The 24,727-nt window shown below is 42.2% G+C and overlaps 1 protein-coding gene across 8 annotated transcripts in view; it reads left to right on the top strand.

Annotated features, from left to right (window-relative positions):
* LOC137439046 (protein 4.1) overlaps positions 1–24,727 on the top strand; it is a 320,573-nt gene that overhangs the window by 186,893 nt on the left and 108,953 nt on the right. For all 8 annotated transcript variants that reach the window (XM_068134670.2, XM_068134667.2, XM_068134668.2 and 5 more), the window contains 3 exons: positions 10,614–10,718; positions 15,526–15,568; positions 21,981–22,056. In XM_068134670.2, coding sequence (XP_067990771.2) covers positions 10,614–10,718; positions 15,526–15,568; positions 21,981–22,056 — 224 coding nt within the window. The remainder of the gene's footprint in view (positions 1–10,613; positions 10,719–15,525; positions 15,569–21,980; positions 22,057–24,727) is intronic.

Genomic DNA, 24,727 nt, shown 5'->3' with positions numbered 1-24,727 from the left:
CATATGGACCGCAATGTTTGTGGCCACCCACCATGGACCGCAGTTCTTTTGCGGCCAAGCACCACCCGTGGAAGGACCTATGGCTCAACGTGGCACCTATGCCAAACAGGTGAACCACTCTTAGTTGGCCCCTGACGGCCACAATACAGAAATGGACGCGGTTGGCGCCTTTCTTGATTTTTTAAAGAAGTAAGAAGGCCAAGTGCACCACATGAAGGCAAGACCAGCGGCAGAACATCGGCCGGCTGCGACACCACCGGTGATTTGTAAACACTTTATTGGTGCACCGGATGGTGCTCACTGTGTGATGGGGTGGTGCTTTTCGTGCTGGGAAAGGGTGCTCTGCACGTTATTAAAGGCCGTAGGCCACAGAGCACTCGTGGGTTGGTGTATCGATGCTGGCATGCGTGCTCTCTCTATGCATAACATCTGCATGTGTCCCTCCAAAGACAGGTCCTGGATCGTAGTGTAAATAGCAGCGTAGTCTTGTAAATAATGCTCCCTACCGGCTGTATGTTTAGTTTGCGAATTCTTTCCGCAATTCGGTTATCCTGTGGGTGTGTTTCTGTGAGGAGAAGGGTGCAACGTCGCAGGGGGACATATTTACTCATTTGTGAATATCTGTAAAACTGTCGCACTCAGGGTAGAGTTAATAGTAGAGGGAACTACATCTGAGTGCCACACTAAAATAGGTAAAAATTTATCGGGTCGGGACGCCCCGAGGGTAGAGAAGGGTGCAATGTTGCGGATATGGCATTTGGCCTCAATATCCGCTTGTAAATACTCCCCTATTTCCCCAATACTCCCCAACTATCCCCAATCCCCCATTCCCTAGTCGCATTGCCTGTAAATAACACTCTGTAGAACCGACCTTCCCCTTTTTCCCCCATTAAATGTCGTGCCCAGGTCCACCGCATCACACGTAGACAACTTTCGGACATCTTGCTAGTTATTCTTAGTCTATGTCAGTTAAGGACTCGTTTCCATTAATTCTGACTCTTCGTTGCACCAGAATGTGATTATATGGCACCAGTAGTGAGTTTAGGACCTTCCCATACCTCCTCCCATCTTCTTCCCCAAACAACAACAACAACAACAACAACAACAACTACAACAACAGAGGGGCGCGGCGAGGGGGGGAGTGTGCGTCCTCACACCGGCTCGGTTAGCCGCCATGACCATGCGCTCCACGGGGTTACCACGAAGGGGCTGGCTGTCAGCTCCTCGTCAAGGGCGGAGCCGGTAACCCCCCCGCACGCACCCAATGAGAAGCGACGTGCCGATTCCATCTGGGGCGGAGCTAACGAGCCGAGGGCGTGTCACTCCCCGCCGGATATACGCGGCGACTTACCGGATGTGACGTGAGATGCGCCCCGAGCTTGAGAAGACAAGAGAGCCACCTCCGAGCGCTGTGACCTCCCTGCATCTACTGGACCGTACAGTACCCTGTCCTTGAGCCAAGAGTGCACCTTGAGCCATCGATACCCGCTTTCCTTGCCATCAATCCCCGTGTGAGTCAGCCTTTTGTCCCGTTTATCTGTCGTCTGTTGGGGTTAATATAAGAGTGTGTCTAAGTGCTTGTCTTTCTATGCTGTCCCTCTCATTCCTGTAATCTGACCTTCCGCCCTAATATAACCTCCTCCGGAGGTCTTGAGAACTGAACCCTTGGTGTCGTGTCATTTGAATCCAGCAGTTGTGTCCTTTTCCTTCATTGACCTAGCGTAGCGTGACTCGTCAACGTTCGAGCATAATCGGGTAAACTGTGCAGACGTGGTCATACCAAACCGCTTGGTAAACTAACATCCACCACCGCGTCTGTAACAATATATATATATATATATATATATATATATATATATATATATATATATATATATAGATATACATATATATATATATACATACCATACATATTTTCTTTTGTGTGTGGTGTGAGTGGTTGGTGGTTCGATTCTGACTGTGACCAAGTCATAGCAAATACTTTAAAATGATACTTGCTGCATCCTTGTTTGATGCTCAAAATTAAAGGGATGGAGTATGGATAAACCCCATAGGTTGCTATTCCTGCGAAGGAGGAAATGTCTCGTTAAATTGCCATGCTGAGGGTGGAGAGGAGTAGGGTGCGATGGATAGCTGCAGCACAAGTCGATATTCTATGGCACTTTTAATGAAGGCCTTTTGCACCATTATAAGCTCAGGAAGGACTTCGCCCAGCAGAGATTTCCAAGATGGTGGTTGGCTTTGGAGTCCAGCATAGAGATATGATCTTTTCATGAAAAGTTTGAGCTCATTGCGGCTTTGTAGCTCTGCTCCACATACTTTGCCTCTCCCAGAGGATGACAACAGAAATATATTTCGGGATTTGCCAGCCTGTCCTTATTGAATGACAATATGACAGTTTGGGCCTTCCCTGCATTAAAAAAAACATCTGCTTGTCGATGTTTGAATCTGTTGTTCAGTTCAATTTGAGATTTTGTTTTTCATTCTTGCAATCTGTTTGTTATTGCTTATTTACTTGATTTTCTCATTATTCTTGCTGTTTCCAGTTTTAATTACCTTTGTGGAATATCAATTTCCTCATTATAAACCATTGGTCTCTGCCATTATTGAAAAGTTGTCGCATTGTCACATCTATTGCCAAATTCTTGTTGACTAAAATGTAACCCTTTATTTTCTCGTTGCTCAATTTTGGAATATCCATCTACTTGGATATGTCATGTTCCATCTGGTTGGAAATCAGCCCACATCACAGCATAACATGAAAAGTTGCAAAAACAGATCCCCTTAACTACAGACCAATAAGCTTACTTCCAATCATCAGCAAGGTCATGGAATTCATCACCACAATTGACTTAAAATCATTCCTCATCTCCAACATCCTCATCTCAGCTCATCAATTCAGATTCAGATGAGGTCTCTCTACCATACATGCTGCTTCTACTCTCCCAACAATGGATGGAGGCCCTCAATATCAGATATGAGATCAGGGCCATCTCTCTCGACATATCTTGAGATTTCTCTACAGTCTGGCATTCCATCTTGCTCTCCAAACTCTCTGCCTATGGAATCCAAGGCCAACTCCACTCTTGGAAAACTGACTTCCTCCATGTCTTAACCAATGTGTGCCTCTCAACAGAACCCTTTATTCTCCTCTCCCTGTCAAGGCTGGAGTACCCCAAGGCAGTATTCTAGGCCATATCCTATTCATAATATTCATCAATGATCTCACTGACCTTCTGGAAAATCACCTTTATATCTTTGCTGATGACTCCACTCTCTGCTGTGTCATCCATCATCCTTCTGACAGACAGGCAACAGCCTCTTCCCTCTCCTCGGACCTTAACTAAATCACAAACTGGTTAAACACTTGGGGGGAAATGTCTTTCAATCCTGAGAAATCCCACACACTCACTCTCTCTCTCCGAAAGGACCATTCCACAAACCCTCACATCGAATTTCTCAGCAACCGTCTCAGAGGTTCAGTCACTCAAACTATCGGGTCTCACTCAGTCATGATCTCTCTTGAACAAGCCACATATCAAAGTTGGCCTCCAAAGCTAAACCCCATCTGGACATCCTCCGTCATGCAAAGTCCTTCCTTGGCACACCTGAGCTGCTATCCACCTACAAGGCTTTCATCCGCAGCGTCATGGATTGCTGCGCTCCCTCTGGGCTGTCTCCCCTGCCTCACATATAGCTCATCCTGATGCCATGGAAACCAAGGTTTTCAAGATCATTAGAATATCTCGTAATGAAGCTGAGTCCGTGGGCATATCACGACACCATCGCTACCGGTAGGTGGTCTCTCTCTTCTTCCACCTCATTTCTGGTATTGCTCCCGCTGCCTCTCCATACTTCGCCCCCCAAGTATCTGTGGAATGCACACGGCCCACCAGCAACCCTCTATGGGTGAAACTGCCTAAATCCAGAACCACTGCTCACTTCCACTCATTTAGGCCTCTCTTTTCCCATCTGTGAAACCACTTTCCACGCTCTCTTCGATTTCATTCTTCAGTCCCGGTCTTCAAGACTGCTGTTCCCTCCTGGTCTCAGGTCATTCCCTATCCAAAGCCATGATATTTTGTACACCTGTTAAACCACCCCACCCCTCCCAAAATTTTGCTTGTGTTCTCCTCATCCCCTCACCCTTACCTGTGTCCCTTGTTTGTCCGTCTCCATCTACTTTTCCCTCGACCCTGCTGTTGGTATTTCCCCTTTTTCCTGCTGTTTCCTGATCCCTTCCTGTGTCTTAGTTCTTTCATGAGTCCAGACCATGTACTGTATAATAATAGTAATAATAATAATAATGATAATGATAATATCCACATCTATTTTCTTTATCCATTCTGTTTAAAGGTGTCCAGAATGTGTAATTTCTCATTAGTACCAAGTTCTAGTAATCTGCTTCCCCTTTTTTTTATTGGGGACATTTGGGACTACGTTAGAGTGGACACCGACTTGTCTCCACCTTTCCCCACGTCTTCTGGAGTTCGTCAGGGCTGCATCCTTGCTCCCTTCCTCTTCTGCTGTGTCATGGATTGCATAATGTCAAGGTGTACAGATCAGCTTGGAATCAATGTCTGTAGAGAAGTCATCACCGATCTACTCTATGCAGATGATGCTGCCCTATTTGTGAGAGACCCTGTCCACTGGCCAGCCGTGTTCGACCGCTTTGAACCAGTTGCTAAAAGCTTAGGCCTTAAGCCCTCATTGCAAAAAACCAAGGTGGTACAGAATGTTGCCATTAGCCCCTCCTCCCTCCCAGTACCTATCTCCGGCGTAGTTATAGTCAGTGGACCACTTCACCGACCTGGGCTCCAACATTCATTCATCTGGATACTGCAGCCCTGATGTGCGCAGACGAATTGGCATGGCTGGCTCTGTCGTGGGGCAACTAGACGCTAGACGTCTGGAAACAGCACAGTCTTGGTTTACCATCAAAGCTCCGTGTTTACAGAACATGCGTCCTTCCTGTTCTACTCTATGTTTGTGAGACATGGACCCTTTTGAAAAAGGACCAATATGTCCTACTAGTTTTCCATATGCAATGTCAATGCCGCATCGCTTGGGGTTCAATGTTATGACCAATTCTCAATCTGTGAGATCACAAGAATCAGCCCGATCACTCTCGATATTGCAAGGAGACGTTATTCCTTGTTTGGACACATTCGCTGCTTAAGTGAACGTGTACCTGCTCATATCTCCCTGGAATTTGCCACGAATCTTTACCATGGTCACCGACCCGATCCAACCTGGCGCCGTCCTCGAGGACACCAAGACTCTCTTGGTTCCGCCAGTGTGCCAATGAGATTGGCCTTAGCCCATGTGAATGTTGGCAGAAGGGGGAAGACTGACAGTTATGGGGGTCGCTCCATCCCTTAATTGGGCATGCGGATTAGTAGTAGTAGTAGTAATAATATACATTGCAACAGCTTCATTTTATTTTTGATTTACACTCTTTTGTGTTGACATCTGTACTCATCATGAAAGTTGTTTTCTCATAAAGAAACCATGATACATGGATATATGCTCATGGAAGAGCAGAATGACAGATGGTGGCATCAGGTTTACAGCCTACCAAAGGGTATTGTGGTGGGGTGGGGAGAGAGAGGGGTTGGAGGGGGTGGGGTGATTTGGACATTCACAAGGGGGAAAAGAGGAATGCTTTTCAAAAACAACGAGTAACAATGGTCGGGATAGGAACAGAATGGGAAAGGAACAGTGTGTGTTGGAGATAATGGATGTGCATGGGTGAGCACATTTGAAAGACTGAAGTGAGGTGGATAAGACAACAGATACAGGGAGATGATTCCACAGTCGGAAGAATAAGTGGTCGAAGGAATGCAGGTGGGCAACCAGCCTGGACTTGATGAGGATGGGCAGGTGAGGGTATCTACAGTAGCAAGTGCAACCTTTGGTGGCTTAAGCAGGCCAGAGGTCGGAGAGGGCAGAAGGTGCAATGCCGGATGGAAGCTTGTCTACAGTAAAGAGTACACCAACTTCTTGGATGAGCGTTTGGAAAGTCTTCCATATCTTCGTCATATTGACTTGTGGGGTGTACTTGAACTGGAATGATTTTCTGTTGTCATTTCTTCCTTGATTTTAATAATCACTTGTGCACAGCTCCTTCAGATGTACTCGACTTGTAACTCACAAGATGTCGAGCCAACATCGGGTTCATCAGGAATCCAATCTTTCATCCTCTTTGCCTCTTGTGAAGAGCATGCGACCATTTTTTTTTACCTACAATGCATTTTCCCCTTGTTGGCATGCTCCACAAAGTCCAATTGTATGGCGTCTTATTTTTGTCGATTTCCACTTCCAGGGTAGTCAGGTTTTCTTCATGTATTTGACTGTTTGATATACGTACATAGGTACAGAATCCAACAGGAGCTTAGTGAAACCAGAAATTGTTTGCACTCTCTGCGCTCTCCTTACTCCGACCGCTCCGGTACTCAATAATTTGAGAGCTGGTGCGGATTTCGGACCAATTTTCACTGTGAAACGTCATGTTGATAGGTTTTGTCAAACTTGCCGCACTCGCCACTGAAGGTTGGCAAGAGAACTCTCTTTTTCTGGTGCGTGCGCCTTGACCTTCTCAGCATGAGTGACCCTGCTCTTGTAATGGCAGGAAATGCCAATACCCCTGATATTGGTTTCGGAGTAATTACACGCAAGTCAAACATTCTGCAATTTTTCTTTCCTTCATGGTTACAATTTTTCAAACAAAATCTGGTTGCCATTTTTCAATTGAAGAGCGTTCTACAACATATTTGTGTCTGAGGCTCAATCTGCGATCAATAGGGTTTAGCTAGCGGCCTTGTATTCATACGCAATCCTTTCCTGGAAGGATGAGAAGGTCGTGCTATCTTACATGAACCCTGCATAGGGTTTGGCGAATGCTGTCGAGTAAGGAGACGAGTGGTAAATCTGTGTACCTACCGCTCATTGCCTTTGCCATTTCCTTTTATTATTACTTTTGCATCTTTTGTCGCATGCAGCTGATGGATTGAAACGAGCACGCATCAAGGAGAGAAGATTTGATCATAGTAAAGTTGGAAATGAGGGATAATCGTGCGGAGCGCATTGCGCTCATTTCTTAGCTAAACACATCCGTACACTTGATGATCTAAAAGGCCTTTCCAGCCACCACTTATGCCACAAGGTTTGATTTGCGTGAACGGCGTCCATTGTTGGTGATGAACTCAAAGCTAGCTTTTCCATTTTTTTGTGCTGACTCGTTAAGACAAATGCAGCAATTCACAATTCCAGGGCATTTTGCACTGCCCTGCTCACCCAATCCATTATTTCATCGCCGGCGGCTATTAAAGTCAGGGTATTGAAAGGAACTTTGCAATTTGTACAAGTCGATGGTTCATTTTGCTCATTTTGAAAGTGTCATCACCCTCCCATTTGGCAAATTAAGTGCAGAAGCTGGGCTGATCAATGATCATGCCACTTATCAGAGTTGTGCCGCACAGGGCGGGGGCTGGTACTCTGTGCTCGCAAGGGATTATGTGTTGGATGAGGAAGTGATGGGATGACGCTTTTGGGGGGGTGGCAGTGGGGGAGGAGGTGGTGTGAAATTTTACATTGTGGCAGATGTTTTGAAAGCATGGCGTTAACATCGGCTGACATTTCCTTCCCATGGCTTGCTGCGTTCAACCAATTACTCTTCGGCATCGCAGATCTTTTCATCCTCAAAGGCGTTAACATGACCATAATAGCGAAGCATGGCACTTTCGCAAACCAGCAAGAGATCTGTCAAACCATCATGGTGGACTCTTCCTGGTTTGACATTGTATCTGTTGTTGGCTCGAAACATGGTATATGAACACAGTATCTTGGAATTTCTTTCCAAGTCGTTTTAACAAGCTTTCCTCATGTGTGACTATGATGGATCACAGGGTGATCTTGTCTGCTCACCTGTTAAAATAAGCATTGGACCTGTCAGGAAGTTGATGGACAAGTGCTGAGCTTGAGTGAACAATGAATTAATTAAAGATGTTGACCGACAGACATGTTGACCAATGGCCTAAGTTAGGAATGACATTCTATTAGTTTTAACTCATTTTTCTTTTGCTTCTGGTATCACCACACTCAAATGCTTGGAAGACACTCGAAAGAGCACATGCTGTACCTCTACCAGCCTGAACTGGTTACATTTTGTACCCCACTTATGATTTATTTATTCTTATGCATGCTGTGGTTGCTTGGCTGCATCATTTTCTGGGGGCACGGCTGTGCCGCTGATCCATTGCCCCCTTACCAGCTACCTGGTGCTCATTTTGTCGATCTCAGAAGGATGAGAGGCTGAGTCAACCTGTCTGGTGTTAATTCAACGGCATGACAGACAGGGGCTTGAACTCAAGACCCTTGGATCTTAAGCCAGCCACCTTAACCGTAAAGCCAACACCAGGCTGCATCCCACTGATAGGCCGGATTATTATCACCTCCCCAACACATTCATCAAGTTTCGTACGAAACCATCCACAACTTTTGAGATATCATTTATTCCCTTTCACTCAATGGTGAAGAATCACTTAAAAAATTATCGTATCTGGATCAAAATCTTCACCAAAATCTAATCATCTCCTCCTGTCACATACACAACCTCTCTACCAAATTCCATCCAAATCTGCCAAGTTTTTGAGAATCCTGTTCACAGATGAAACAAGAAAGAGCAATCAGAGATTGAAAACCCTCGCCAGGATGTATTTTCAGTGGTTTTTAAGGCTTTTGTGTTAAAACAAATATAGCGGCCGAACCACGTGATCGATGACGTCATTTTTTTCTCCACCAATTTATGCCCACATGACACTCAAGAAATTTCATCTTAATCGGATGAAGTTTTGTACTTGGTGAATTATGACGTCATAATGGAGGCACCTATGACATCATCATTAACATATTTTATTCCCCATGGAGAGTTCTTTACAATGAGCCATGTCTCAATTTTTTATATTATAAATAAATGATAAATAAATGATATAAATAAATTAATTTTATATGTTATGATAAAATAAATTTATGATAAATAAATAAATGAATAAATGATATTAAGCGCTTTCGGAGATATACAGGTGCAAAGTTTTTCGGTTTTTCCAAGATGGCGACCGAAACACGTGACCTATGACGTCGTAATTATCATAAAAAATTATACAGGTGGAGTTGCACCTATGATTAAAATTTCCTGTCGATCGGACCAACGGTTGCAGAGAAAATCATATTTATTCTGTGCGCACTAACAGACAAACAGACAAACGGACTCAAATGCAATACCCTCTCCTCAGGCGAGGGTAAACATTACCTCCATCTACCTTGTTGGCAGAAGTCATAAAGATAATACCTTATTATTAATATTATTATTACTATCATTATTAATAAAAGATCTGTGATGAGACAGCAGAAATGCACCCATGATACATAACCGGCCTAGCATCCAGCATAACCATCTGTCCATTGAACAAACGTTCCATTTCCATCGCCATATAAAGCGCGGTCTTCAGTCCTCCCGTGTGTGTGCAGCACGATAATTCAAAACGACTGGGCCTGTATGCTATTACTGTGGTTTACAAGAAAATGTAGATGCAGTAAAAGGCAATTATGCCCATCCAGCATGGCCCATATCTCAACCGAACACCAGAGCACGAAGATTTCTATCCAGCATCCATTATACATTACATTGACAAAATAACAGCCACCTAAGCACATTTAACAAACGGACAGCACTGACGAATGTTTTTCCTTGTATGTGATTTTGTGAAGAGGTAATGGCAGAAATGTAGATAATGGACTCGCTGACTTTGCCGAACGTTGACTTTGCGAACTTAGTTTTCAAGTTGCCCTAAATTGTTCGCCTCGAACGAGACTGCCTGCTTTTGATGGACGCCATTTTTGTGTCTAGACTTTGTTCACAGATATCTCTGTTTGTCAAAAAACACCACTTGCTTCCCCGGACATGATCGTAATCAACTGCCGGAGGCTTTATCTCATCATTTTTTTTCGACGTTTTATAATTAGCAAGTGGCTTGGCATTGCGTTGGCACCCGAGAGCCATAACTGAGCTCTTGTTGCGGCAACAAACCTGCACCACGAACCCAAATTCTACGATGGCCTGCAAAGCCAAATCTTCTTGCTGCACTGGAAATGGTAAACATGCCCAGTGTGGGTGATGGATTTTTTTTTTTAATACGTTGCTGTTTCTAATAATGAAATAACCAGAGTGAACACAAACCTGTGTACCCGGTGGTGGCTTTGGTGCCCCAAGGATACAAAAACCAGACCGTGCTAATTGGTTCATCCTAATTGCATCAGGCCATGGTGTTGCAGCACCAGATGCTTTCATACAAATAAATATTTTTGTTCTCTTTTGCTATTTGGTTTGATTTTCGTCTCTCTTTGAATTAATGGTGGATGCATGTTCCTGTGCGGATCATTGTAACTTTGATTTCTCCGTCTTTCATTTTATTTGAAAGCTCTCTTCTCAAGCCTATCGTTTCCAACTGACAATGACATAGTGGTTGACTCGTACACCGGTCGTCGTTTTTCGGCACTCCGTCGGTTGATTGCAATTCTCTGATGGAGTTCTCATAACCTTTATTATCCCGCAGAAAAATGCCAGGGGGCAAGAAGTTTTCGACTTGGTTTGTGAGCATCTAAACCTCTTGGAAAAAGATTACTTTGGTCTCACTTACAGAGACTCCAGCGATCAGAAGGTACTCCCTTTCTGGATGTTTTATCTGAACCTATGTTGCCTCAATTTTGGGTTTAAACTTTAAATGTTTGTGTTTTCTTTTCGTTCTTTACGTGCAAATAATACCGAAATGCACAGCAGGAGACGGAGTTTTCAATCACTTCTGTGTGTCTGTCTGTCTATCTGTGTGTGTGTTTGTCCGGGCTATAACTTTTTTTTTTACCATTTGGGTTTTGTCATCAAATTTTCACCGAAGCTTTATTGTGATAATACAGAGAAGGCAAATTAATGATTTTGTCAAAAGGTCAAAGGTCAGCATCTCAAAAATCATCAATTTTCATCCAATTGACCTAAAATTTAAATTTACCATTTGAGTTTTGCCATAAAATTTTCAAAAAAGCTTTATTAGGATAATATGGAGAAGGTAAGTTAATAATTTGTCAAAAGGTCAGAGGTCAAATGTCAGCATCACATAAAATTGTGAATTTAAATCCAATTGACCTGAAATTTCAAGAATTTGCATTGAATTGGTTCACTAAATTGTTTCACCAATGAAAAGCTAGAAGCTGATTGTTTTTGTTTTTTTTAGATCAAAACGTCAAAGGTCAAGTTTGCATTAAAACTACAATTTTCACGCGATTGACCTAAAATTTGAAGAATTTGCATATCGGGTCACTGAATTTGGTTCACCAATCAAAAGGTAGGGGATGTTGGTTTGTTTGTTTTTTGATCAGAAGGTCAAGGTTGCATAAAATCGTCAATTTTCATTTTGTATTTTTTAAAACTGTTTTCGTTATTTTAAGTATTTGGAAGAAGAACAAGAAGTCTGAATACAAACGGTCGCACGGACGTGCTTTGCATTTTCAAAGGCTTTCCAGTTCATTTTTGAGATTTGACATTGAAATAGTGAGAATATACCTTTGAATCTTCTTAACAATTCAATTTGATGGGGTTTATTGAAGAAGAAGAACAAATTTAACAGTGAAGAAGAAGAGCAATTCACAGTGAAAAATAAGAAGAGCAAATTTACAATTGAAGAAGAACAACAAATCTAAAATGTGGCACGATCTTGTAATTATTTGGCATTCGTTAAGAGGAATCGATAAACTTCAATTAATGTTGTTGGATATTACTTGGTATCACCATTCCGTTTTGCTGACATACAGGTATTGTACTTACCTTTATAGTACAATGGATCCGTTCCTGTTTTGTGATCACAGCTTCTGCCCAACGACAGGTGTTCTTAGTACAGTTGGCCACAAAATCGATCTTCTTTTTATTATTCTGCTCAGGAAAATTACCTGTGATATCTACCTCAGATGTTCATATTTATTGCGTTGAATTTCTCACATGTTATGACATGTTTGTGCATTATTTGTATTCTGACAAGTTCCTTCCACAACCATCACGCAAGGTCACAAGCCTTTTTAGGAAATTATATCACGAGTGAATCAATACCTTTATTCCATTCAATAAACGCTGCAAGATATTTTGATTATGCAACAGTGAAAAAAGAACAAGGCCACGTAACATATTCCACTGATGAACATCACCTGACCCTTTAAGGGTTTTTAGAATTACCTGTCGCTGTTTTATTGAAAAGATACAAAAGCCGCAATGCTATGATCTGTGGGTTCGGGCAAACACTGTCAGCACAGGTTAGATTTATTTAGCTCCACCACCAAAGGTGGATGGAGGTTCTTTTTTCACCCCTGTCTGTCTGTCTGTCTGTTTTTTCTGTCTGTCTACCCGTTTGTGAACAAGATATCTCAAAAAGTTGTGGATGGATTCGGACGAAATTTGGCAACGATGTAGCATATGTGAGCAGGACGAAATGATTATATTTTGGTGAAGATCCGGATTCGGCTACTATAATTTATTAAGTGATTCTTCACCATTGAGAGATAGGGCCAACAACGATACATAGCAGGATATCTCAAAAAGTTATGGACGGATTTGGACGAAACTTGGTGGAGATGTTGTGTGTGTGACAAGGAAGAATCGATTCAATTTTAGTGAAGAATGTTTCTACATTATATAAATTCTGTATTGTGATTTTTTCGTTACCTCCACCACCAAAGGTGGATGGAGGTTGTGTTTTCACCCTTGTCTGTCTGTCTGTTTTTCTGTCTGTCTATCCGTTTGTGAACAATATATCTCAAAAAGTTGTGGACGGATTTGGACAAAATTTGGCAGAAATGTGGCGTATGCGACAAGGAAGAAATGAGTCGATTTTGGTGAAGATCCGGATAGTCTAATTTTTAAAGTGATTCTTCACCATTGGGAGATGGGGCCAAAAACGATACATAGCATGATATCTCAAAAGGTTGTGGATTGATTTGAACAAAACTTGGTGGATCGGTTGGGTGTCCGACAAGGACAAATAGATTCGATTTTGGTGAAGTTCTGAATATGGATTCGTATATGATAATTATTTAATCATAAGTGATTCTTCACTATTGCGAGATCGGGCCAAAAACGATACATAGCAGGATATCCCAAAAAGTTAAGGACGGATTTGGACTAAACTTGTTGGACAGGTTGTGTGTGTGACAAGGAAGAATCGATTCAATTTTGGTGAAGATCTGGATCCGTATCCAGCTAGTCGAATTTTTAAAGTGATTCTTCACCATTGAGTGATATGGCTAACCATACTTTTGATTATGCAACAGTGAAAAAAGAACAAGGCCCCGTAACATATTCCTTTGATGAACATCACCTGTAATACTATGCGCTCCACTGAGTGCCGTTCTAGTTTATCTATATTTTACCCCGCGCATGCAAAGCCAAAATCAGGGTTAAGCAATTGGTCCGTGTCCGTCCAATTTAGGATCGTCAGTTTATGATCGAGAAATAATTTATTTAAATTGAATGTTATATTTTGAACATGAATTGGAACATGAATAGGAAGACAAGTGTCTCATTTTAATGTACCTTGTCACTGAATTAGTCCCGATCACATGTGCAGAGAGGAGTGAGGTAATTCTTTTTACTCTGCCTGCCTGGCAGTCAAACAAAATTGAAAATTATTCCAAACAGGAAACCTGTTGTTTTTGAAGACGTCATGAAGGACACAAACAAGAGGCACAAAAACTTCGTTTTTTTATTTTATTAAACGATCATTAAAATCATTCTTTTATTAAAATTGAATTTCATTCATTCATTCATTCATTTCGATTTATTGAAATAATTAAACACTGGACAAGGCAGTTCGAAGACTGAAATTTGTCAAGTTTACAATAATAAAAGTATTTCATAAAACTTACAAATGTATATAAAAATAATAATAATCATATAAATTACATTAATAAATTTAATAAATATAAAGTTACATTTTTCAAAATTGTTGCGTATGTCAAAAATCAAAATTGTAAAGTACGGTACGTATATACGTAAACACTGTATGGGGGATTGTGCTCTATGAACTCTATAGTTACATAATGTGAGTGTCGCCATGCTGTTTCAATATCTACATCTAGTGTTTCTGTCTGTCTTTGTCACATTTCCCATTGCACACCTTGAGATTGGAATCATGCCGTGAACATTGGATCTAATATGTGACGCAAACTGTGAGGACTCGTGATTAATTTGCTTAAATTCAGACTTATTGGTGTCTGGGCAGGACTGAAAAAAGAGAGACCTATGACTAGTCTTCCCATAACTGGTTAGGGTGAGCCGAGGTATGAAAGTGGCTTCTGAAACACCACTGAGGTGCCATGAACACCAGCACTTGTTGCAGGACTCTCCACCACCAACAGGGAATACCTGCCCCACATCCATCCTTCTTGGGTACCCAACACCAGTAATAGGAACTTCAGGTTGTGGCCGGCATAGGAGAAACCATTAAATGGGCAAACTGGCTCAGTTACAGTCTGTGAAAAACACAGAACCCCTCACTGCCTAATGCAGTGTCAGCTGCTACATCACTCACAGCAGCCTCAGACAGCTTACATCGCGGCTCTAGAAACCTTGTACCATTCGGCAGGATCGACAGACCACCATTTGGGGAGTGGAATCAATCCACGTACACATTTCTGACTCCCTGGCCATAGCGTGCGGGCACCCGGTGGAGCATTCTGCCTCTCTTGGAGACGCATATACTATTAATGGTGGGCAGTTCAGGCGATTCCCTGTGCTAGGCCTCTGCTCCTCGTTTAATATTGTTGCGTCCAATTGGCACGCATTATTCAGAAGAACTGGTATATTGTAGAGTTCTCCAAACAACCCACCCTTTGTGGTTTTTTTTGTACTCGTACATCATTGTATGTATTGCGGACATGTGTCAAATGTATTAGCATGCTGCAGATAAATGTTTCTGCTGTATATTCCTGAATTGTAATTGGTTCATTCATTCAACCGTTGCTCACTAAATGATGCCTCGCCTTGTCGATGATGTATGCAATTTAACAGAGCACCTTCACCTCCCTGAAAGTTTACCTTTGGGAGCTTCGATACGGTTCATGCTTTGGATTGAGCTTCTGCATTAGTCTCAAATCTTCTCGTGTGTGTTTATGATGTTTCCTGTGGCAAAGTTGGAGAAACCTGAAATATACGAGCAGTGATGTGCGCATCTCTATATCCTTTGCAGATTTGTCTGCTTCGATTTTAGTTTTTATAAACGGGTTGTAGGTCTCCTCACAGGTTTATTGCAGACATTTCATTATACGCAACGATTCCTGGAGTCGTCAAGTCAGCTCGCAGGTTTGAATGAAATGGCCATAGAAGGGAAGACCTTTCGGAAGTCATCTCGTGGGATGCAACCGGGATTTTTACATGTGCCAGAAGCTGACCTTTCTATACCGAATACTATATTTCGTTTTTTATTGCAGAACTGGCTGGATCCCACCAAGGAGATCAAAAAACAAATCAGAAGTAAGTGCTTGCTTGGCGTGACTTTTTTTGCCTTTTCTTCTCCCATCCGCTCTCTCATCCGAAAGTGTGCACGGGACGGCATGGGCCCTCAGATTTTTTTTTCTGATTGTTGAGTGTCATGAAATGGCATGAAAATCTGCAGGAAGCCCATTTGCCTTGGCTGATCGCTGCGTTTGGGCAGAAGAGGAAATCGGATATGCAATCATGAAAAACACAAGGGGTGGCCTGGATTTAACACCAGACAGTCTCGCCTTCTGGGACAAGATGATGTTGATTTTCTATGGCTGTGAAATGCATGGTGCAGATTTTAATAGTCGCAATGTCATCGGAAGTTGATGATTATTTGAATGATTTTTTTTTTTTTAACCCAAAAAACCTTAAAGAACATATTCGAGGCCAGATGTACATTTGTGGTTTCTAACATGTCCCAATTACCCTCGCCAGCGGAGAGGCTATTGCATTTGGGTCTGTTTGTCTGTTAGTTTGTCCGCACAGAATAAATATGATTTTCTCTGCAACTGTTGGTCCGATTGACAGGAAATTTTTTACCCTAGGTGCAACTCCACCTGTGGAATTTTTAAAATTGTAATTATGACGTCATAGGTCACGTACGGGCGCCATCTTGGAAAAACCGAAAAACTTTGCACCTCTATACATCCGAAAGCGCTGAATAGAAAAAATTGAGACATGGCTCCTTGAGACATTGAGATTGAGACAATTGAAAAATTGAGACATTGAGACATGTAAAGAACTCTCCATGGGGAATAAAATATGTTAATGATGATGTCATTGGTGCCATAATTATGACGTCATAATTCGACAAGTACAAAACGTCATCCGATCAAGATGAAATTTCTTGAGCATTATCTAGGGATAAATTGGTGGAGAAAAAATAATAACGATGACGTCATTAGTCACGTTGTTCGGCCGCCATATTTGTTTTAACACAAATCCTTAAAAAAACACTGAAAATATGTCCTGGTGAGGGTCTGCAATCTCTGATTGCTCTTTCTTGTTTTTAGTGCAATTCGTAGGTTTTTGAGTCAGATTTTATGATGCGGTTACTGAGTGATGTCTTTGCAGAAGATTCCATAATGTACACATATGGTATGTGGATTTTGATCCCGGGTTCCTAGCTTCACGATACATCGGTTCAGATGGGAATGCTAAACAGGGAAACCAAAACGATGGAATTGTATTTGCATTTTTTTAGGGATAGAAGAGTTAGGCTCATGGAAGAGTGAGAAGATAATGGGTGAAAAGAAATGAACTTATAGTGGTCTCACAGTTGGACACGATAATGGATTTGAAGTTGTAATGAATGCAAATTCAAAGAGGAGATGAGCGGAGGGAATGTAGTAACCAGCAAATAAGAGGTTTGGGTTAGATCGGATTAATTGGGGTAGAAAGGAGTATGGGTGTTGATGGGTGTTGACGATGACATGACATGGTTTTGAATTTTAACAATGCTGCTCCTGTTGGTCGTTATTTGCGGGTTTCAAAAGGTGAGAGGAAGTCCTCCCAGAACTCAAAATCTCCACCTCCTTTTTCTGTAAAGGATCATTATTCATGAACCAAATTGTGAAACTTCGTTCGGTATGAGACGCATTTGCCCCCCTATACGTGATACATTGTTCATCGCCATCTTCAGAATATCCAGAATGCTTTGTGCATCCGTGACATCACTTCACAGGAGGTGCCAGTTATTGCCATTTCAGCCCACTGCCATTTATCGAGATAATCATAGACAAAAAATTTAAGGTTGATCCTTTGAGTCTGAGCTTCATTTGGTTTCGAGGCTAGTTTCTAAGACATCTTCACCACTCCAAACTTCCGGAGTCATATTTTGTCCAGCACAGTAAGGTCTTGAGCTCATTTGTGAGTCGGATTCACACAACCTTTTTTTATTTTTTTGATGCGTCGTCGAGGCTCATGGAAGAGCTAGAGCAGAATGAAATAGAACAAAATGGAAAAGGTGAGCAGTGAGCCTGGATTTTGGGACACGTGCACAATGCTGAATCTTGGCACAGAGCCAAGAGAGGGCACAGGGTCCCAGACCAAAAAGGAGGTTGGAGAATACAGAAAGGCAATCAACCTGTCTGCAATGGGAAAGTAACAGGCCTAGACACACAGCTTTGTCGCAGGAGATCCCAATCATTTTGAGGGCCTTGCTTTCCATGGCATCAAGAAGGGTGTGAGGCAGGGGCTCCAGCCCAAAGGGGAGAGCATTACTCCATCAAGTTGTGAATGAAGACCTTGCAGGTTGATGGAAGTTGCGGCAGAGGGTGGAATCGTCAGCAAAGAGATGGGCAGGATTTTCCAGGCAATCAGAAAGATCGTTGTTAAAGATGAGTAAGAATACTGGGTCTAAGATACTGCCTCGGGTTACTCCACCCTTGGCAGTGATAGGAGATGAAAGGATCTTGTTAAGGGCTACACCGACCATGTGAGTGGAGAAGTCAGTGATCCATGAGAGGAGGTGGCCTTGGATGCCATAAGCAGAGAGTTTGTAGATGAAGGCAGGGCGAGACATCAAATGTTTGAGATTTGTCAAGAGAGATTGCCGTCGTCTCAGGTCTGACATTGAGGACTTCCATCCATTGTAGGGGAGTAGAGGCAGCATGGCCATGGTAGAATAACTGGTTCTGAAACCGAACTGATTATATGAGATTTATCCATTGGAAAAAGGAAGGATTTGATGACAACTGCAATTAAGCAAACTAATATGCCTGTAGTTGAGAGGATCAGTTTTTGCACCATGTTTGTGTATTGCATTGATGTTTTCTAACTTACAGGCAGACAAAAACTGGCTCAGATAGAATGATCGAGTGAACAGGGCAGAAAGATGGCGAGCAAGAACAGCAGAGCAGGTTTTTAAGACACATGATGCCATCTGGGCCTGCTCCAGAATCCGAGTGGAGGTTTGCCAGAAATCTCTCCACCTTCTCACATGAGAAAGACACTATCCAGGAGCAGTTGGGTAGGTGTAGGGAGTGAGGGGTTGTGTCCACAATATTTGGAAGCAAACGCAGAATTGAGGCTTTCAGCCTTCTCACGAGCAGAGCCAGCTGTGGTGACATTTGAAGTGAGGGAAGGTGTGGAGGGGGAGCAGGAGCATACACCAGAGACAGATTTCACAATGTGCCACCAGGTCTTCAAAGAAGGACACAGGTTTTGAGAGTTCAGTCCTGGGGTTGGCCCGGTGTTGTTTTCTGGCTTTTCTGAGTTAGTCTCACTTTGAAGTTGGAAGAAAAACCAAACAAACTTTGCAATTATTGTATTAATGTGGCAAATGGATGTGCGTGGTGCTTCTCTGTCACAATCTCATCGAGCTTGAAATTGCCATTACCCCAAAAACTTGTTTTAGACCGTTGTTTGGCCAGTCTGTTCCAAATGTCACACAATATTCAATGTCTGCAGGAAGTTTTGAAGACATCTGCAGGATGGACACTTCTTTGGACAAAGTGCATTTTTGAATTGTTTTTTTTCTGTCTCGCTTTTTTTTTGTTTCGGGAAACCCCCGCTGGATGTTTCTCTACATTAGACCCTGCCAAGTGTTTGCGATATTTGGGGACTTTTAACATTCATTCACTTCGCTCTCTTTTTAAGTTTTTCTTTTTTTCCCTCAATCTTTAAATCGCTGTCCAAAGGGTGTCAAATATGATTTCATTTTTCCTTTGTCTCGATTGATATCCCTTAATATGAATTCTTGTAATATTACCTCCGCCACATAAGGTGGACGGAGCTTGTGTTTTCAACCCTGTCTGCCTCTGTCTGCTTGTCTGTCTGTCTGTTTGTCTGTGAGCAGGATATCTCAAAAAGTTGTGGACAGATCTGGACAAAGCTTGGTGGACAGGTTGAGCGTGTGACAAGGACGAATTGATCAGATTTTGGTGAAGATCCCAATCCGGATCCAGATCCGAGAATTTTTTGAGTGATAGCGGCTAGGGTGCCGGCTTAGGATCCTAGGATCCTGGGTTCGAATCCCGGTCGATCGCTGAATTAACGCCAGGGGGGTTGACTCAGCCTGTCATCCTTCCGAGGTCGGCTAATTGAGGACCAGTTCACTGGTAATTCCCTGTTTGTCATTAAAGGCGGCAAAAAGGGTTGGCGTCAGGAAGGGCATCCGGCCGTAAAACATTGCTTCAAAAAGGGGACCGAAAAACAACAACAACCACGGTTCCCGAAAAAGGCCAACCCCCGCTTGCGGGGAAAAATGGCCTCTAAAGGTTTTTTTTTTTGTTTTTTCTTCACCATTGAGGGATAGGGCTAAAAATGATATATAGCAGGATATCTCAAAAAGTTGTGGATGACTTATGACAAAACTAGGTGGGTGAGTTGGTTAGGTGACCGAGAACAAGCTGATTAGATTTTTTATTTAGGTTGGATCTTTGATCCACATCCGGCCTATCGGTGGATACAACACGTAAACTGTCCAGCCTTGTGGAGGTATGCGCTCTACCGAGTGACGTTCGAGTTTTTATCTCACCTGGAATGTAGTTCCGGGGAGCTTATGCGATGGCGTGTCGTCCGTCCGTCCGTCAGTCCGTAAACACTTGCAACTTCTTCCCGGAAACCGCTGATGGGATTGTGACCAAATTTGGCACAAATGATACTTGTTTAGTTGTGACTAAAGTTTGTTCATAGCATTAGAAAGTCGAGGTTTAAGGAGGTCTACCAGGTGGTCAAAGTGGATCTTGACCCCCCACCCCCCCCCCCCAAAAAAAAATAGGAATTTGCTTTTTCCTCTGAAACTACACACACGATTTCGATGAAACTTGACCACAACCGTCACCACACGTGATACACCAAAGTTTGTTCATGGCATTAAAAAAATCTTTCCCTGAGGGGATATATGGGTCCCCAAAATAGGTAAATCTGGGACTGAGGAGCTTTTTAGGGGGTGGGGGAGGGGGTGGGGCGTTTTTCCCTCCCCAAATAGGTATTTTTTTGTTTGTTTGTTTAAAGTCTTATGATTACGTTAGTATGATTGTACATGCTCCCCTGTCTTCTAACAACCATTGAAATTGGTTAAAATACTGTGATACTGTTTAAAATACCTTTAGTCAGTGTAGTAAACTGCTTTCTTTATTCTACCAGGTGAGTGTCCAGGGTATTGCCCCTATTTTTAGGCTTCCAGTGAGGTTCCCACTGGAAGCCTATTGTTCTTGTAAGGATTACTATTCTCCCACATTTTGTGGAGACTATTCCGAGAAAACCGTTATAGCTAGCTCTATTAACTTTAACTCATTGTAGATGCCAATGCAACTTAGTGCATCATGAATTTTGTTTTTGCTATTTTGACTTACATTGGCTGCCATTGCCTATGATGTCATCAACTTTAAACATCTTCTTCTCCAGAACCGCTGAATGGATCAATGCAAAATTTTACAATTACGATCGCCTAGCCATGGGGATAGAAGTTTGCGATAAGATACGTCATCGGTCACGCGGTTTGTTGACCATATTGGATTTAAAAATAAAACTTTAAAGACCTACTTCTCCGAAACCGCTTATCCAATCGAAACAAAACTTGAAACACGTTTACATTCCAATGGTGGAAAACATGTGCAAAACTATGACATCATCAGTCGTGTGCTTTGGCCGCCTTATTGAATTTAAGCAAAAAATTAAATATTCTTTTCCGGAGTACCTCTTAACCGATCAATGTAAAATGTCATACATATGATCGACTGCTGATGTGGGAAAAACATTTGTAAACGATGACATCATCAGTCACGTGATATGGCGCCCATCCTGGTTTTAAGGAAAACCTTTAAATATATTTTTCTCCAGAACTGCTGAACGGATCAATGTGAAATTTCATATGTATGATCAATTCCCCATGAGGAAAAAAGTTTCTGAACTATGGCATCATCAGTCACGTGTTATGGTGGCCATCTTGGATTTAGAGGAAAAAGTATTTGAAAATCCATATCTCCAGAAACACTCAACAGATCCAAACCAAAATTTACCGATACGAATGACTACCCATGACGAAAATTTATTGAAAATGATGATGTCATCAGTAATGTGGTACGGCAGCCATTTTGTCTGGAAGCCTATCATCACTGCTCGCAGTTGTAGTTTTGGTTTGTTTTTATGCTTTCTTAAATCTGCATGTATTGTACGGCAGAATTTTTGTTACCACTTCCCCCACCTACCACATGTTATCGAAGCAAGCCCATAAAATATATTTAAATTAATAAGAAGAAGAGTGTTGAGTGTACAATGGTTGATTTGGTAAGACAGAAGGAATGTAAAACTTTTTTCTGGCAGGTGAGAAAATGTTCAGACTTTGAAGATGATTTCTGTTCGGACTATTGTATGCACACCTTTAGGCCTCACATGGTGAATTTACCTTTCCGCCCGTGTACAAAGGCCACACTAATTTTTGTCTCTTTCCTTGCAGATGTTTCATGGCAATTGTCATTCAGCGCAAAGTTCTACCCTCCGGACCCCTCACAGCTCACAGAGGACATAACCAGGTGAAATATAAAAACAACAGCTGGCATTCTGCCCCATATTCCAAAGGTTATAAACATTAGCTTAACGAGGTGGTACGTTGGATCCTGTAGACGAGAAGGATAACGTTGTGGCATGCGCAGTCACTTTCGAGTTGCCTAGCTTGGGTTTGAATCCCGTCCCAGCTATAAACGGTCATCCTGGTGTTTCGCAAGCATGGCGGGGCATCAATTTGTGTGCCGTCCATCACAACTATGTTGAAGAGTAAAGATCTGTATGCCAGCATTGGTACCCATGGTGGACAGTGGAGATCCCACGGTGTCTTTCGTGATTGGTAGGCGAGTTGTCGCCAGCACACTGAGAAAATTACAAACACCTGCATAAGCTGCTGGGAGAAAACAGTGTGGTCTTCTTGGACCCTCCTTGACATAAGAGATCACACAACTTTCTATCTCACAGTGTGGTTGCTTTCTGAGCAGCAGCTCCTTTTGCATGTTTTATGTGAACAGCCAACTTCGACTACAAAGGGAAACCAATCAAACATTGATTAGTTTGCACATCCTGTTTATGTCATGCAGTTGCTCATCATGTCATAATGGTGGGAGTATACTGGCATACTGTGTGCTGGAAGATAAAGCTTTAACCCTTTGAGATCTAGTTATGTGTTTGCCCAAATCCACAAAAGTATGTACACCTGTGTACACACACACACACACACACACACACACACACACACACACACACACACACACACACACACACACACACACACACACACACACACACACACACACACACACGGAGTTGGATACTTTGATATTCGGAAGGGCTTCTGAAACCCGCATATGAAGATAACAACCAAGGACTCTCACACACATGCACACCACCAGGTATGGTACAGAATGCCTACACATCAAGCACAACATGGTATATGGGTACATTTCAATCTGATCTGATTACAGATAGAGGGGTCAATATATGGTTGAACCCCCAAAAAATTGATACAAAAGGTTTTTCAATGGATTCTGGTACCATTGGGCATGCTAAATAACATACTAAAAATCTAGTAACATCTGACATCCGGAAAGGGGTCATTTTCAAGATGGCGTCCAAGATGGCCGCCGGGAGCTTAAAATGGCCATATCTCAATTATTATTCAACCTAGAAAGGTGGTTTTGGTGTCTAACCCTAGGTTTTAGGGCCCAAGGAATCCAATTGAATCAATAAAATTACCATCAGTTATTACCATGAATAGCGACTAACTGTATAAAACAACAAATGCCTAATGGGCTGGTAAACCTGGCTTACTGGATTACCTGATTACTTTGTGCTTATTTAAGTAATTTTGATGATTTCCTGGGTGCCTTAAACCTAGGTATACACACTGAAAAAATCTCTCGAGGTTGACTACTATTCGACAGAGCCATTTTAGTGGATCAGGATGTCACCTTGGGATGCCATCTTGGACTTGTCAATAAATAATTATTAACTGATGGTAATTTTATTGATTCAATTGGATTCCTTGGGCCCTAAAACCTAGGGTTAGACACACCAAAACCACCTTTCTAGGTTGAATAATAATTGAGATATGGCCATTTTAAGCTCCCGGCGGCCATCTTGGACGCCATCTTGAAAATGACCCCTTTCTGGAAGTCAGATGTTACTAGATTTTTAGTATGTTATTTAGCATGCCCAATGGTACCAGAATCCATTGAAAAACCTTTTGTATCAATTTTTTGGGGGTTAGGTGAGTTTTTTTCGTATATTGACCCCTCTAAGAGAGGTTATCACTTTACAAACTCTGTCTGAGATATACTGAAGCATGCACACCTGCACTCGCCGGTGAAAGCACATCGTAAGTACGTTCTGTGAAAATTTCAGAGTAAAGTAGCTGGTACTACCATCTTGGAAAGTAGGCCAGCCACAAAAGAAAACCGCCTCCATTACAGAAATATAAAGCTCATGAGGAGCCTTTTTTGATCTCGACAAGAGCAAAGTTCATGGAAGAACAAGGTTGAACTGATATTCGGGTAGTGAAGCAACAATTGAGCACAATCAACAAAAGGAATGATTTTTGACTTCATGGTGATGCAAAAGTTGTTCTGTCTCCTGCACCTCGTGTCCTTTTCATCTGTATTATCACTTGCAAAATCGAAGATTTTTCAAGTATATTGGTCGGTTGCGTTTGTTATTCTGTATGTCTGTTTGTCTGTTTGTTTGTTTGTTTGTTTGTTTGTTTGTCACCGGCCTGCAGGTCCTTTGCACATCGTAAACACGTTGGCCAGTCTGTGCTATCTCCGCCGTATGTCACGAAACCGATTGTCACGAAACTTTACCAAGTTGTATAGGTCGTCCCAATTGAGAAGCCTATTGATTTTGAGGTCAAAGGTCATCTAGAGGTCAAATGTCTAAAATCGCCATTTTAAATCCAATTGACTTGAAAATAAAACAGCATTTGTATATTGAGTCACTAAATACGAAAACCAACTATTTTGAGGTCAAAATGTTAAAGGTCAACTCAAGGTCAAACTTCTAATATCATCAATTTTCATCTGAAAAATCGTCACTTTTCATCCCATTGACCCGAGCTTTGATCAAGATCATCAATTTTGATCTTGATGAAATGGACAATTTGCTGGATCAATTGCAACCTTTTTGGGGGAGGGGGGTTGGATTTTGCAAGTATCTGCTCTG

Source organism: Myxine glutinosa, chromosome 13 (genome assembly GCF_964187855.1).
Source record: "Myxine glutinosa chromosome 13, kmMyxGlut1.1, whole genome shotgun sequence".
Classification (NCBI taxonomy): domain Eukaryota; kingdom Metazoa; phylum Chordata; class Myxini; order Myxiniformes; family Myxinidae; genus Myxine; species Myxine glutinosa.
This window is presented reverse-complemented; position numbering and strand designations above follow the sequence as displayed.